Source organism: Aulonocara stuartgranti (assembly GCF_965226115.1).
Source record: "Aulonocara stuartgranti genome assembly, chromosome: 3".
Taxonomy (NCBI): domain Eukaryota; kingdom Metazoa; phylum Chordata; class Actinopteri; order Cichliformes; family Cichlidae; genus Aulonocara; species Aulonocara stuartgranti.
In genome coordinates, this window is record NC_138941.1 from 38,056,584 (window position 1) to 38,073,649 (window position 17,066).

The 17,066-nt window shown below is 42.0% G+C and overlaps 1 protein-coding gene across 7 annotated transcripts in view; it reads left to right on the forward strand.

Moving 5' to 3' along the window:
* The window catches only part of arap2 (ArfGAP with RhoGAP domain, ankyrin repeat and PH domain 2), a 176,490-nt gene that overhangs the window by 39,541 nt on the left and 119,883 nt on the right, over positions 1-17,066 (forward strand). For all 7 annotated transcript variants that reach the window (XM_082526030.1, XM_082526031.1, XM_082526028.1 and 4 more), the window contains exon 9: positions 6,573-6,766. In XM_082526030.1, the coding sequence (XP_082382156.1) occupies positions 6,573-6,766 (194 nt within the window). The remainder of the gene's footprint in view (positions 1-6,572; positions 6,767-17,066) is intronic.

The window sequence follows — 17,066 nt, forward strand, 5'->3', positions numbered from 1 at the left end:
AATGTTTCGTTCAGTGTTGGTGAGTTTGGGCACTGAGATGATTAAAAGGAGAGAAACAGAAAATGGCCACAGTCCCTCAGCTTTGTGTATCTTTTATTATTTGTTTTCCTCCCCTTTTGTTTTGTATCCCTGCTGATGGAGACCGCGTGGGCGGCTTCTAAGATCTCTGTTGAGCGCTGAGTGGACCTAGCTCTCATCTCATCCACTTTCGCTGAGGATTATCTGCCCCTCCCCTCGTCTCTCTCCATGAAAAGTCGAATATTCTTTCAAATAGATGGCCTTGCATATATCCCTTAATAAGCACTAGTTTTGGCCGCTGGATTTTTAGTGGCTGGCAGTTGTTCTGTGCATGCAGAGGTGATGCCGTGTTTGTGCACTGAGCAAAAAATCATTGCGAGGTTCTTGTGCGAGGCAAATATTAACATACACAAATCCTAACGTGCAAGGCGTACAGGCACGCCACCGTTACTTTCACCTTCCTCCTCTGCTACCATCCCTCCTGCGCTCAGATTGACAGCTTGGGCGAGGAGGCCAGCGGAAAGTGGAGGGAAGGAGGAAGGAGCCCCCCCCCCCTCCCCCCCATCTGAATAAATGAACAGGCAAATAAGTGAGAGCAGGACAGGTAATGGAAGTCAGAAAGCAAGATGGGAAGGGAACCATAAAGCCAAGTGATGTAAAGGGCGGTCAATAATTGAGCAGGCCTTTTATTATTGATACCAGCTCCTTGTGAATTCATAAGAGTCTGAGGGTGGGGCTGAGCTGGGATTGGTACCGGGCAGCAGATACAGTATTTTGGTGCTCGAGTGGGGGGCGGTTAAGGTTGTCGACGATGAGGACGCCCAGAGACCTGAGAGGGTATGTTTGCATGCAAATTCAAGGAGAGACACGTCCACAAAGGCTGCAGGAGGGTCAGAAGGTCACAGTCGAGAAGATGATTAAGGTCAATTTATGACGGTGACAGGTTGACGGTGACCAAAAAAATGATTGACGGGTCCCTTCCTGTGTGTGTGGAGGACACGCCGATAGGTCACTCTGGGGGGTGACGCAGCTCAAGTTCAAATTTGAGTCTGTCAAAGCAGAAAGGAGAAAAATGGAGGTGTAGTCTGCCTTAAAAAAAAAAAAGACCTTGAAGAATCACCTTGTTGTTTTTATAAATACGAACTAATTTCTGCGATCATTAAAATTCTGGATATATTAAATTAATTTGCACCCACGTAATAAATCTGTAACGACTGTGTTTTGAATATTTTGGGGTTATTAGGTCATTAGGCCTGTTTTTATGCTTTTAAATTGGTTCTTTAGTTTATTTATGCTACAAATAAGCAAGACAAATTGCAATTGATGCACTGTTTGGGCCTTGGTGGCTAATTTTCTTTTGTACACGCTGACGTCTTGGGGCGTGGGTGGGCGAGGGTGGGCAAGCTGTAGTTTTAGCGGCTTTCATGTAATGTTGTGTTGATGGTTGCCTTTAGGAACTTTGTTAAAATTATATACTATATGTTAAGGATGTCTCCTTTGAGTGAATTAGATTTTTACTCAGAAACCGGCACTGCTGACATAAATGCAGGCAGTCTTCTTTTCTGCCATCCTGCCACCTGGAGATGACTGGAATAGCAAGACGCCGTGAACAGGAGCGCGCACTGTGTCATGTGAGCATGGGCGTGAGTGTAAAACGGTCCGTTTTAAAATTTCCGGAGCAAGGCGATGCTCCACAATGATTTATCTGGTGACAAGAGAGGGTACCAAAAACATTTTGCTCTGACGATTAAGATGAACTTGGAGCTCGTTTGAACAAATTAGATTGAACAGAAAAAGGAAGTATGTGGGCTTTGTGGTTCGCTGACCAGCTTCCGTGTTTTGAAGAATATTTTTAGTGTCAGTCTTTCCATCACATACGCCTCACTCTATGGTGTGTGTCAGTGGTTACCGACCTTTTTCATCTGACATACACCCACAGCCCTGTCAGATGGATTCAAGAACCCCTTCATCTTCACTGTGCCTCATGTTCAAAAGTGTACAGTTGAACTCTTTCTTTAAACTGGACTACTTTCACTGTACCATTTATCAGTCATGGTTGGCAAAAATGTCTCAAGAATGCATCTGCTATCAGTTACTACTCCATTTACCAACTGTCAATAGTGACCCAAGTAAACTATAGATGAGCCGAACACTGTTTTAGCCAACAAACTTCCTGCTTGCCCATACTTTTAGCAAAAGGTTTACAGTGGTCCCTCGCCATAACGCGGTTCAACTTTCGTGGCCTCGCTGTTTCGCTGATTTTTTTGTGCACTTTTCCATGTTTTTTTTTGGTTTTTTTTGTTTTTTTTACAGCGCATAGTGTTCTACATCCTAATTGGCTGTAGACCATTGTCAATCAATCTCGTGCCGTGTCTCCTGTACAGTGCAGAGTGCGTTCAGCTTGTCAAATTTACATAAATCTTCGATCTCTAGCAGTGTGACTCTGAAGTGCTGCACTGTGTGTTTGTAAGTTTTCTCCCCAACAAACAACAATGTCCACGAAACGTTTTGCACCCTCAAAGGCAACCGCAGGTGTGTCTGGTTTCATTCTATATAAGACTTATTTTTCTAGAAGGCTTGAACTTTGAGAGCGTTTAAACAAGAGAGAAAAGTGTGAACATGTTCATGCCTGTCGCGGGTTATTTTTGGAACGCAATTCCTGCGATAAACGAGGGACCACTGTATCTCACTTTTTGTCCTTTGTGTGTAAATCTCAAGTTATCAGTGCCTTCCTTTTTGTATCAATCTTTTGTATCACTTTTACTTAACTGTTCTTTTGTATCTTGTAGAGCCTGTCCTTTTTAACACCGATATCAAAAATCTGATATCGGTGTTAAACTCTGATATCGATCTTTTGATATAAAAATCAAAAGATCTGTTTTTTTGGGGTGGGGGGGATTTCTCTGTATATTTTTTGTGTGTTTATGTACTCGTTTACATCAATCGATTGTTGTGTGTTTCTAACTGAGAAGTTGCAGAGTATCCTCCAGTGTGCAGTTTTGAAACTAAATAGCTACTATTGGCCGATACGATACATCAGGTAATAAATGTGTCAGACTCTATTAACATGGTTGCAAATCACTTTTTTTGGTTGTTGTATGTACTATTTGTGAAAATCCAGTATCTCTAAATGTTAAATCAATCAATCAATCAATCAATCAATCAATCAATCAATCAATCAATCAAAAAAAAAAAAACGATGTTTCAAGTCCAACTTGAGTTATACCATCCAGGTTGTTGTGATAGTGTCCTTCAGCTCATCTATGTTTTTGGTTCTGGTGTTTCTTATGTTCTGCTTGACAGTACCTCACAGCTTTTCTGTGAGGTACTGTCAAGTACCAACCTGAACCTGAACCTCATATAACCTCTGTAAGGTTAGGGTCATGTGACTTGGCTGGCCATTTGAGCACAAGCTCTCTGGGCAGGTGCCAAGTCCTGCTGGAAAAGGAAATCAGGATCTCCATAAAGTTCTTCAGCAGATGAAAGCATGGCTGGCTCTAAAACCTCCTGGTATACGCTTGCTGCGCTGACTGACACAGTTGACCAAATGCCACCAACACCAGCAGATGACACAGCACCTCACTTGTAACAGTTACAGTCGTTTTCCTGAAGATTTCCCTCATGGAGGCTCTTGATGCACTGACTCCAGCCTTAGTCCACTCGGCATAAATCTCTTCCGAGTTCTCGAATCAACTTTATTCGGCGGTCCTCTCGAGGCTATAGTCATCCCTGCTGCTTTTGCAGCTTTTCTCACCCCATGTTTCGCTTCAAGTTAACTTGTAATTACTATGGTTCAGTACAGCTCTCTGTGAACAGCCAGCCTCTTCAGCAGTGACCCCCCCATAGCTTACCCTTGGTGTGAAGGGTGTTGATACGTGTCATTTGGACAAATGCTGTCCAAATCAGCAGTCTTTTCTGTGATTATGATTGGTTGCGAGTGCTGAATTAGACTGAGACATTCACAATATTTAATTTACTCAAACTCTAATAATTTGAGATACAGGATTTCTGATTTTCATACGTTTTTAGGCCTAAATCATCAAAAATAAACAATAAAAAGGCTTGAAATATTACACTTTATGTATGGGATATATGGCAGCTTATGTTTTTTGAATTATTTTTAAAAAATTTTATGTTTAGATGAATTTTAGTCATCCAAACAGTGAGATGTCAGTGAGCCTCCTCTCCTTCACTGGTTCAGCACACGCTGTTCTTCTTTGGATTTCTGTTCACTTTGACATTCTTCGAGGGAGACACTGAGTCCCCGCTAGCTCCAGGCTATTCTACTTTTTAAAAAACGAGATGTGGCAAAAAAGGGAAAAAGATGAATTTTCCCATCAAGGAAATCAATAAAATTCGTTCATTGGCATGCTACAGCAGTTTGTTAACCTCTTTCAAGCATTTTCATTAGTCTGCATTTCCAGTTGCAATAACTTTCATATCACGATTCGTGCAGTTTCCTTCCTGTTCTTAGCAAAGAAATGTAACGGATGAAAAAAAGCAAGCCGAGAGGATGTTACACCAAGCGAAGGTGTTTCTTCATCCTGAACATTTGAGCAAAGCACATTAAACCCATGCGTGAGGTATCCAAAAATACATTTCCTGAAAGGGGCGGTGTGACGCCCCCTTTGTGACCACACACAAATGTTTGTGGTTATTCTGAGAGCATCATTTAATCATATTATATTCCGATAAACTGTCATGCTGTCAGTGCTGCTTTTTGCTTTTTTGCTTTTCGTATGATGAGTTGATGCTTTGCACATTTTCACTTGGAGGATATTTATATTTCAAAAACATACAGTAACTTATAAATTCTTTTTTAGAGGACAGCATTGCTGCTTGCATAGTGTTCATATCAGCTTATAGAGTTTTTTAAATGCATTTCTTATTCCGGCTTGTGTAGAACAGCTACCGCTGTGGGTTCTGCTTTGGACCTGTGATGCGAGTCTTTGTGTGTGTTTACAGTCCTTTGGTATTTCTTGTGTTTCCACTTTGCGGGCTTTGATAGCACCGTGTCTTGGGCGGTGGAGGGATGGGCTTTACAGCGTGTGCTTCATGTCTGCTTTTATGTTTGCTTGAAAAGTTGCAGAGGAAGATTTCTGAGAGGCCTTTCGAATACATCTTTTGAATGTAAACCCTGTGCGGAACATGATGGAGCACACTACGTTTGAGCCATTTATCTGCACAGTAATCCAGGGGGATTTACAGTAAGTCCTGTCCCGCTCAAGGACACTGCTTGAAGACTCCAAACTGCGTTAGATGTGCCATTGATGGGACAATTGACTGTTTGCTAAACCCGTCTTTCCAGCAGCAATTGTCTAATGATAGCTACCCGAAGAGTCTAAGGCCTGTAAAGCTTTAGATTCCTTTGTTTGCGTTGTGCTGCGAGACAATCTGCAATGTCTTCTTTTGTGGTTTTATCAAATCCCCAAACAGCAAGAAATATAAGAAATTGACTGATTAATGTGTTTATCTGCTGCTATAGGACTCCTATATCCTGCAATCCTGTGAAAAAGTGCGCCCCACTTTTAGTAGCAATGACATGAATTTACTGGAAATACTAGTTTTCTGCATGACTTTATCACTGTCTCACTTGCTTGTGGAGGACTTTTGGCCCGTTTGCTTGTGTTCATTTATGTTTGGCATTTGTTCATCCAGAGCTCTCCTCAACAAAGTCGTTCATCATCTTAACGTAGCAGTAGCTGCTGTTCATTAAAAGTGGTCAGCATGTGGAAGTAACAACCTCTTAAGTCTCTCTTTGATGCAATGACATGGCAGCTTTTTTTGTTTTTTTGAAGATATTAATAACTTAAAGTGGTTATCACATTTCATGAAACGGAGCGTTTGAAACGCCTGAGCGGCAGTAGATAAGGATTTGGACATCGACGAACAATTTGAACCCCAAAATAAGAATTTCAGAAGAAGCGATACTCTTAAAGCCAAGATAAGCTGCTCTGTGAAATATAGTCACTCCTCTTTGTGACTTTCTTTGTTTTCTTCCAAACTTGAGACAAATTAGAGTATTCAGAGAAGTGTGGCTGCTTCTCGTTAAAACCTGTACCTTTTTTTCTTCTCTTTTTATCGTATATTTTAATTAGGTGTTGTCTTGACTGAAATTATCCCCGCCACATTTTGCTTGAGGCTTGCAAATCTCTGAGAAGCAGCCATCTGTATCTCCACTGCTAGCACTTTTCAGCTTTGCAGGATAGTGGGTTTTTTTTCTCCTTCCAGCGGCTGAGTGAATTTTCACCAATTGTAGCTCATCCTGTGTTTCAATTACTTTTCCTTTCAGGCTGGAGTTTTCTGTATCAGTATGCAGCGGAGGTTTAGGAGCCAATGTAGCTCACAGAACAAATGCAAAAATGATGAGTTAACACTATGATTCAAAGACTTTAGGATGCCCTGATCTCTTTTTGTCTGGTTCTCTCCCTGGCTTTTCTTGATTTCCTTCCCTCTTGTATTCACTCCTTTACACGCTCACACTTGTATCCACATGCACCATCTGCCTCCCTTTTTCTCTCGTATCTGTCTCTCACTCATGCACGTGTCCACAGGGGAGCGCCAGGAGTGGATGGAAACTCTTCAGACGGCCACGCGCCCCCCCGCCTGTGGCTCCCAGAAGCGCTCCGGCACCCTCCCTCACGCCTCCTCCACAAACAAGCGAGGCTTGCTGGAGCTCCGCGGTTACAAAGGCAGAGTGCTGGTGTCCCTGGCGGGGAGTAAAGTCAGGCTCTGCAAAACAGAACAGGTACTTCCAACACCGTCGGGACTTCCTCTCTACAGAATGACAGCTTCCTGTTTTTTGGGTTTTTTGTTTTTAAAAGGGGAAGATGAGAGCCTATCTGAAGCAGTGGTGGCAGATGTGGAAATGCTCTTGAATGTGTAATGTGCATAAAGTAAATATATTTGCTTGAAATTGCTTTAGGGTACACTGAGATGCATTGGGCTCTCTGGAAAGACTGCTTATAGCCACGTTGACCCAAAGCTCGATCACAGCCACAACGGGCTGAAGAAGAAATGATACAAGACGAAGAATGTAGGGAAGTTAAAGTTGACGTGTTGTGCATGTAGCTGAAAATTGAAAATAGAAGCAGATGCTGAAATGTCTTAAGCCTGTGTTCTTTTAAATGTCCAGCAGAGGGCAATAATTCTGTTTACATGGTTGTATGAAAGTATGTTGGAAAACATCTCAAATACTCACTTGAGTAGTTGATACATTTGAGTTCAAGCAATAGTTATGAGTCTTTTTGAATGTACCATGACATTTAGGTTGTGAATTGTGGCTTTCATGTAAGTGTTTTTGGTTTCTCAGTCAGCTCCACCCTCTGCTTGTAACATCAAGTTTTGAAACAGAATGATAGCTAAGGCGAAAATGTTTAGTTTGAGGCTTCGTAAAGCATCAGGCTTGTAGACTTAGTGACCAGTCTGCAGTCTCCTCATCACCAGCAGTTTCAATGGGACAGAATGCACTCATTCATTAGCAGGAATCTGGCTGCATAGAGAAATAAGGTGCCACACTGAAAACCTCACTATGAATACGCTTTGGTTGCTAGTAGGTTACCGCAGTTACCTGTAGTTAGCATGAAAAATGCCGACTTGTCTGCAAACGCGTGCAAACGAGTGGTAGTGAAACTGTGAAAGTGTGATGCATACTGGACGTTCGCCTTCAAAGTAGAAGTTGCGCGTGTTGAAATGTTGTGGTTGCAACAATAAGGCACAACCTTGACTTTAAAGGCCAACATTCTGTTTGTCATGCCTCACTTTCAAGTTTCACTGCAGCTCGGAGAGAGCGCTTAAAGACAAGATGGTGTCTTCCATACAAACTATGAGTTACCACGGCAACCTGCTAGCAACCAAGGCAAAGCACGCTTTATGCAGCTGAAGTGCTCTGTTCCCACATGTCATCAATCCATGTGGGAACAGAGCCTTGTTTAACCCATTGGTAAAGATGGCTAAGTCCATCTTTTATATACAGTCTATGTAATATTTACTATGTAAAATATGGCCTCTTTAGGCAAATCTACTTCAGTGGTAGAGCAGGGCGATATGGCCAAAAATATTTATCACGATATATATTTGAAAATTTGCGATAACGATATAACCGACGATATAATTGATGCGAGACCAAATACAACTCCACAACATTACTAGCGCAAAAAGACAACCTTCCATTTATTTTCACTTAAACAAGAAGCTAGTTTTTATGTACATTAAAGCTTTATAAAAATGTAACAGTGCAAATGCAAATTCCTTGCTGAAAGTTTAACCAAAAGGCATTTCCAGTAGAAATGGGCTGACATATCCTGAGCATAACCATGTATAATATCCACTGAAGTTAAAAAGAGGTGCTTTGCAACATTAAACTGCAGTGCGCAGTACGTATTTTTTGGACCATAAGGTGCACGGGATTATAAGGCACATTAAGCGAAACAAAGCAGTCAGATAAATCAAACTTTATTAAACTCATTCTTCTTGCTTCCTCCACTTCTGTACCATTGATTCATTAATGTTGAATTCTCTGGCAGCTGTTCTATTCCCATGTTGTTGCAGTATATTAATGACTAACCTTGTATTGTGGATGGATTATCTCAGTTGTTCTCCTGACTGAAGTTTGGTCCGTTTACAGCATCCTGCCATGCGATTGCATTTGTCTCTAACTATCAGGAATGTTAACTTTTATAAGTGAAAAAGTGTTAGTGTTCGTCCTCCAGCTTCGCTGTTTATGTTATGCTAACATAGCTGTGTCGCTAGCGATCACGTAGCACATCATTATATACCAGCTAGCCCAACTTCAGTAACCCTACAAACGTCACTGCTGTTTAGTTTCCTGTCTTCATTTATGTTGGAAGTGATAACAGAGCTGTACGTTTGAATTTTTTCAGAAATCTCTCAGTCAGAACATGCAATATCATGCTTAGGTAACTAGCGAAACTAGCGAGCTAACTTCCGCTAGCTTCCTGCTAACTTCTAACTCCGTTAAATGTAATAACTTTTGTTTTCATGGATGCCTGGAAGTTAAACTTTATAGTTACACCTGGTAAAGCAGCAATGCTGATCGTTTTATTAAAGATGAAAGAATTTAGACAGTTTTTAACTCTCAGTGATGCTGCAGTGTTGTTTGACCTGAAGCATACAGAGTTTAGGTCCCAGATTACTCCCAGATTTAAGAGCATCTTAGTCCGACAAATACGACAATAACGACGGCCGCTTGCATGTTCTGCCAAAAAACGTGCTTTGTTGTGTATCTGACGGACAAACACCAAACCAGTTCCACATCACTGAAGTTGCACCATTTTTACAAACCAATTCTGGTTCATTTGTTTCACTCAACAATCGGCCATGTGCGTATGAAAACAAAGGCACTGCGCATGCGCGTTTTACTCATATTCTATCGCGATATTTCATTTTCCTATCGTTGCCTAACATTATACCGGTATTACCGTGAACGGTATAATATGGCCCAGCCCTATTCAGTGGTGCTCTTTAAATCCAGGTTAAAAACTCGCTCAGTGGGTAACTTTATTTATTGTATTTATTGTTCTCATTGTACTTTTTATATTTCTGCTGCACAACACTTTGGTTGGCCATGTGTTGTTTTTAAAGTGTTACATAAATAAATTCTGGTAAATAATTAGCAGAAGGAAAAATCTAGTGTTTGTATGTTATCTTTAACATCCACATAGTGCCTCAGTGGATGTTAGTGATTGCTTTAAATTTGCAGGTTTATCGAGTGTGGGGACCTTTGAGGCGATAACTAAACACTCATTCAGATATTTTAATTGGCATTCATATGATTAGTATGTTATTGAGTGCATGTGTCGGGGTTTATTTGTTTGTCTAAGTCTAATTAAAATTCTCACATAACAGGCACGCGTGGCAGGTTCACGGCATTTTGGAGGATAAGTACATCTACATATTTTTAGCCATACAGACAGATTGGAGCTAGCATGTGCACTATGATTCTTTCGATTGTTTTCTCTTCAAAGTATGTTCTGCTTATTGCTTTTGCTCATTAATTGTTTTGGATGACATTTTCGCATACAGCGTTTGGAAAACATTTGAAGAGTGAGACAAAGGCGGATTTATAAAGAAGGAAAGAGAGAGAGAGTTGCAGACAGACAAGTGTATCGCCCGCTGAAATTCTTACACTTCTGACCATCTGTCCATATGTCTGCTATTGATGGCTGTCAGCGTTCTGTTAATTTGCGGACGCGAGTCGAAGCCCACACTTGTCTCCGTGCAACTGCAGTTTCATCCGATTGAATGCAAGCTGTCAGGAGCAGACAGGTGTCACAGTGTTATTGTTTCAGTGTTATTAACATGCAAGGATTCTCCCAACTGCAGCACCTCATCCGATCGCATATTTATGCGAGTGTTTAATGCAGAACCGCAAGACGGGGAAGGAGGAGAGCTAAGCAGAGAATAAGAGAAGTTGGCCCTATTCAAAGGTGATACACTGAGATAAGTTTGTTATGGTCCAAACAGTGGCAGGACAAAAATACCTACCACTGTTTGTTCCAGTGGCGATGAGACTTGTACTGTTAGCATATTGTTGACGTGACCCCTTAAACTGTAGCAGTTTTCATCTGTTTACACTCATCATTACTGAATCTCAGATGCTGAGAGAATTAGCACCCAACCTGTTTGTTCTTTAATGAGTGAATACATTAGAAGCAGAGAGAGAGAGATGGCTTGTATGGAAGATTAAAATGTGCTTTTTTAATTAATGTATTTTCTAGAAAACACTTTTTAATGTTTTTACTTTTTGCGCATTTATGTTTTATTTTTAGCCTGTTTTACTCCCAGATAAAAATGCACTAATTGAAGACGTTGTGGTAGACCACTAGAGGGCTCCACTCACACCCAGTGTATAGGAAGTGTGTTCCTGTGTATTGTGGCGCGATATGCGCAGTTGATGTTGGAGACGAATAAAGAAGGAGTGAGAACTGAGAACTCTGTGTCGTTGATGCTTACCTCCACATTGGTGACCCCTGACTCGAGCATGCAACGAGCCGCAGATAACGTTATGGATGCATCAGCGGCTGCGGGACCTCCGCCTCCTGTTGCAGCTACGTTCGCTGTGGCGCTGAAACTGCCGGACTTTTGGCTCCATGACCCCCCGTCATGGTTTGTACACGTGGAGGCTCAGTTCGCCCTTCGCAGCATCTCGGCTGACGACACGAAGTATCACCATGTAGTGGCCTCGCTCGACCCGCTGGCCACCCGTCGCGCGATGGCGCTCCTCCGGGACCCACCCGCCCAAGGGAAATATGCCGCCCTCAAAGAGCTGCTTTTTCGGCGCTATGCCCTCTCCGACACTGGACGAGCCGAAAAGCACCTCAACCTGTCAGGCTTGGGTGGCGGTACCGCGCTCGAGCTCATGGAGAACATGCTATCGTTGATCGGGCCGGATGACGGTGGTTTCCTCTTCGCCCACCTCTTCCTTCGCCAACTACCGGCTGCCGTGAGAGCTGTCCTCGCAAACTCCCCACTTCTGCCTGCGAAGGATTATCGCTCCCTGGCTGAAGAAGCAGATTGCATTTTCCTGGCTAGCCGCACTTTCGACGTTCACGCCCTGGCTACGGACTCGCCGGCGGCACCTTCCACGCCTCCTTGCTGATGGCAGGGATTGCTACACACCGGCACCGTGTACAGAGCATCTGTTTCTACCATCAGCGTTTTGACGACAGAGCGCGTTGCTGCCTGCCATGCCATTGCTCGAAAATCCACCGGCACACACAGGCACCCCTCGAACCTTTCCATGTCCCGGGTAGGCGTTTCGATCACGTTCATGTGGACCTGGTTGGTCCCTTGCCGCAGTCACAGGGTTTCACGCACCTTTTGACTGTGGTGGACCGCACGACCAGGTGGCTGGAGGCGGTACCCCTGGCGTCCACGACAGCGGTGACGGTGGCCAGGGCATTTTTGTCAACGTGGGTTTCACGTTTCGGGCCTCCTACTGACATTACCTCAGACAGGGGCCCCCAGTTTGTTTCTGAACTTCGGTCTGCTATGGCTGACGGCCTGGGAGTCAAGGTCCACGGCACCACAGCATACCACCCGCAAGCTAATGGGATGTGCGAAAGGTTTCACCGGTCACTTAAGGCCGCGCTCCGGGCTTCCTTAACAAGTGGCGAATGGGTCGACCGTCTTCCGTTGGTTTTGCTGGGATTGCGTAGCGCGGTTAAAGAAGACCTCGGGGTTTCCCCGGCTGAACTGGTCCTCGGCCAGCCTCTCCAGGTCCCCGGGGAATTCTTACCTGAGAGCCCTCCCCCATGTTTCGATACCTCTTTGTTGCCTTTTCGCCCCCCAAGGTCCTGTGCACCACTGCCTGCCTGACACTTTTGTTCCGAGTTCGTTGGACTCTGCTCGTTTCGTTTTCGTCAGGCACAATGCCCATAGGACTCCGCTGCGTCCGCCATACAGGGTTCTTAAACCAGGCAACAAACATTTCATTTTGGACTTTGGCGGTCGGCAGGAGGTTGTCTCTGTTGACAGACTTAAGCCTGCACATGTTATGCAGGAGGATCAGGTGGTCCCGGCCCAGGCCCCTCGCCGCGGCCGCCCACCTGCCACCGGGCTGATGGATTCTGTTTTTCCCCCCAGGAGCGACCCAAAATCAACGGAGTCCGAGTCGTCTGCAGCTTTTTCTGACCGCCAGTGCCAGCCTCGCTCCCGGGCTGGGTTGCCCTCTGTCAATTCCCCACCCCCCCAGTTCAGCCGTTCCGGCCGTTTGCTTAAGCCCCGGGTCCTGGACTAGTTCTGCTGGGTGTTCGGGGGGGGGGGGGGCATGTGTGGTGGACCAGTAGAGGGCTCCACTCACACTCAGTGTATAGGAAGTGTGTTCTTGTGTATTGTGGCGCGATATGCGCAGTTGATGTTGGAGACGAATAAAGAAGGAGTGAGAACTGAGAGCTCTGTGTCGTTGATGCTTACCTCCACAACGTGACTAAAGCAGTCATAAAAGTACTTGTCTAAATACACCCAGAGGTTTCAGGCTGTACTTTTGTGATGTTTTGATGGAGTAACTATTTACAGTCAGAATACTCAAAATACAAAACTACAGCTAAAACTACAATTCAGATTCACCCTGAGGTGCCGGCTGGATCCCAGCGCACATATACAATACTGAAGTAGTCTTTTAAAATGCTGCGGCTTTACCTCCAGCTTTCTGCATTACTTCATAATTGCTGAGTGATCAATTGAATTTTTTACAATCTGGTGCATTCTTGCTTTTTGCTGTTTTTAAATCACTACTCGATGCAAAGGGTGTAGTTGTTGGCAGTGTTGAAATCCTCTGGAGGGTTGATGAATGGATATAGTAGCAGCATTTCTGGTGAACATTTGAAATCTTCAAATGAGAACTACTGATTCAGTATTACATTTGAGAGACGGATTTTAAAAAGGAATGGTCAGTCAAGATATCTTTATTTTTGGTCCCTTTGAGTGGAGCTCTGAAAACTCCATAGTATCTTTTATTAAGCAAACCTGCCTGGTACATTCTGGTGTCTTGCAAACTTTTTGATCCCAGTTTGTAACACAGACTTTCCTTTAAAAAAATTTGTAGACTCCAATCTCAAGCAGAGATACAGTATCTGCTTGAGGAATTATTTAAGCCTTATACATACTGATGGACATTATGGACAATGCCAGACATCCTCTGCACACGGCCATTAACAACCAGAAGAGTCTGTTCAGTGACAGGTTGCTTCTCCCAAAGACAAGAACTAACAGACTTAAAAACTCCTTTGTCCCACACGCCATCAGACTGTTTAACTCCTCCCTGGAGGGGAGAGGGAGGGGAAACAGGAGGACAAAGGAGGGGGGAACAACTAAGCTGTAGTGCCTCTTCACCTCACTGTGCAATACCTTTTGTGCAATACTTTTGTAAATAGTCAACGGTGCAATAGACTCAATACTTGAAATGTGCAATTCACTTGTATTTTTATTTTTATTCCTATTTATTCTATTTATCCCCTTCGTATATTTTATTTATATTTGTCTCTGTATTTATATATGTGTGTGTGTGTATATATATATATATATATATATATATATATATATATATATATATATATATATATATATGTATGTATGTATGTGTATGTATATATATGTATGTATGTATATATATGTATGTATGTATATATATGTATATATGTATGTATGTATGTATGTATGTATATATATGTATGTATATATATATATATATATATATATATATATATATATATATATATATATATATATATATATATATATATACATATATATATATATATATATACATATACATATAGGGTTAGGGTTTTCGATTTCCAAAAAAGCACAGCACCGACAGAAGTTACAGAGTTACAGAATATTATATATATATATATACATACATATATATATATATATATATATATATATATATATATATATATATATATATATATATGTATGTATGTATGTATGTATGTATATATATATATATATATATGTATGTATGTATGTATGTATGTATGTGTATATATATATATATATATATATATATATATATATATATATATATATATATATAATATTCTGTAACTCTGTAACTTCTGTCGGTGCTGTGCTTTTTTGGAAATCGAATTTCCCAGAGGAACCCACCCGAGGGATTAATAAAGATAGATAGATAGATAGATAGATAGATCTATCTATCTATCTATCTATCTATCTATCTATCTATCTATCTATCTACTTACATATTATTAAAAGTGTTCTTAGCTTAGCTTGTCGTGAGTGGAAGGGAGTGTAATTTAGCCTTACAAAGATGAGAAAATGTACTTACTAACAGCAGATGGCATAAAAGATGGTCATGGCTTCTGGGTGTGAAAGGTGAAACGCATATCAATGTGACTTAAACCTTTAGAGATAACAGAGATAACTCTTTGTTGTCACTGCACAGTCATACCTCGAACAATAGTACAACGAAATTGGAAACTGTCCTGCGTCAGCACAACACAAACAAGACAACACAACACAAACAAGACAACACAACACAGTAGTAAAAAACACACCTACCTACCCACACACATATACGTAGAAAATAACAAAACACTGAACGTGAGGAGCAGTGAGCTGCTGCGTCTATGCGCACCGCCATCTTAACCCATGTGATGCTAACCATGTAATGCTAACTTGTCCACCACACACACACACATATATAAATTATGCATATCTGTGTATAACAGTTAAATGTGCTGGCAGGCTTACTTTAAAATTTTGGATAGGGATGACAGTACAGTCTGGATTTGGTGCTAATGCTAAGCTAATTTAGCTGTATGTGACACACTGAGAAATTAGCATGAAACTCTGTAAGAAAAACATGTGATCTTACTTTGAAGGTTTTTTTTTTAATGTTTAAACTGACATTAGCAGCTAACACTAGTGATAACCTACAAACTTGGCTAGTAAGTTACAACTTTACAGCATCCTAGCGTTAAATTGAATGCTAATTTTGGCTAGTGAAAGCTTACATGACACTCAAAGCAGCTACACCATAAACTATGAACCACTTAGCTTTACTGTAGTAGTGTATATATTCACTTTTCTTTGCAAGCTCCTTTGTATATATTCAAATTATTACAAGTACAATTATTACAAGTACTCATGAGGCTTCTTGGTGGTATTAATACTTTACATGCACATTAGCATGCTTGTTATAGGAACAAAATAATTAAACGCCCCTGATGTAGCTGACTTGGTGTTAATGTACAGCTTTGTTTTGTTGTTGTGGACCTTCCATCTCCATTTTAGTCATAAAATAAAGAAGAGATAAGTTTGCTCTTAAAGTTTCCCTTGAGTCTCTCATATTTGATGTCAGTCCAATTAAACCCTGATAGTCCCTGTTCATGTACAGCTTCCCTGTTCTCTGCCTGCTCCTGTCCCGACAGCGAGATATAACATCTGAGATGGAAAGATACCTCACAGCCGTGATACTATTTCTTAAAGTGCCTGACACGTATTTGTGTGCATATTTGATAATGCTACATGCATTCGACTCATTTCCATCCCTCCTCGGCTCTCATTTCGTTTCGCTCGCTCTTGTAGTTTTGTTGTTTGCCTTTCATTATTTTCTTCATTAGCCTGAACAAACATCTTTGTTAGAATTCTCTTTTGGGTATCACTCCTTGTCAGCACATTTCCACTTCCTTGATCTGAGACAGCGGGAGAATCGGAGGGAAAGAGAGAATCGGGGAGTGAACAAATTAATTGTATTATTTTAGCTTACAAGCTAAATCCTCGGCATAAATGCAGGAGCAGCTGCGGTGCATTTTGCAGGGAGGAAAGCAGGCGGCAAATGAAAGACAAGAGACTTAAGAGTCAGAAACTGAGAGATGGAAGTAGGAAGATGAAGTGAACAGGGTGGAAAGACCAGTTCGGTGCAGGGCTTGCATGAGTGAGAATCGAGCGTTGGTGGTTTTGTAAGAAAAGGAGAGAGTGACGGAGAGCAAGAGCACAGGGAGGGAGGTAGACCATAGCCCTGTTCAAGTTCAGTGGAGTGGAGTATTTAATCTAACATGATGAACGAGCTATTGGAAACAACATCCTCCCAGCTCCTCCTTCAACACCCCTACCCCATTTCTCATGGACCGTAAGCCCCGTGATGGAGCTGTGGTTAAGGTCACTTAAACACCAAGGTAAAGAAAGTCAGACAGTGCGCAAAGTGTGTCTCTCACACACACACACACACGGTTACTCTGAGAACCATCTCTCTGCCATGCCCTGCATAGGCAAATTGGCACAAGCAGAGTGACTTGTTTCGTGTCTTATCGTGTCGTACATCACAAGTGTTGCCCACTTTGTTTTCACTCTGGTAGCTGAGGGATTGATTGATGGTTGAATGATCATATTTCTCGCTGTCATCTTGTGTATAATTTAGAATTCCTCCCAGTTCCAAGTTAAATCTTAGCTGAAATGAAAACTTTCAACATGCAGTAGAGCCTTTCCTGGTGGAAGGAGGGGGGGGGGAGAGTACACAATGAGATTGCGACTGAAATTTTAATTAATCTTTGCTTTAA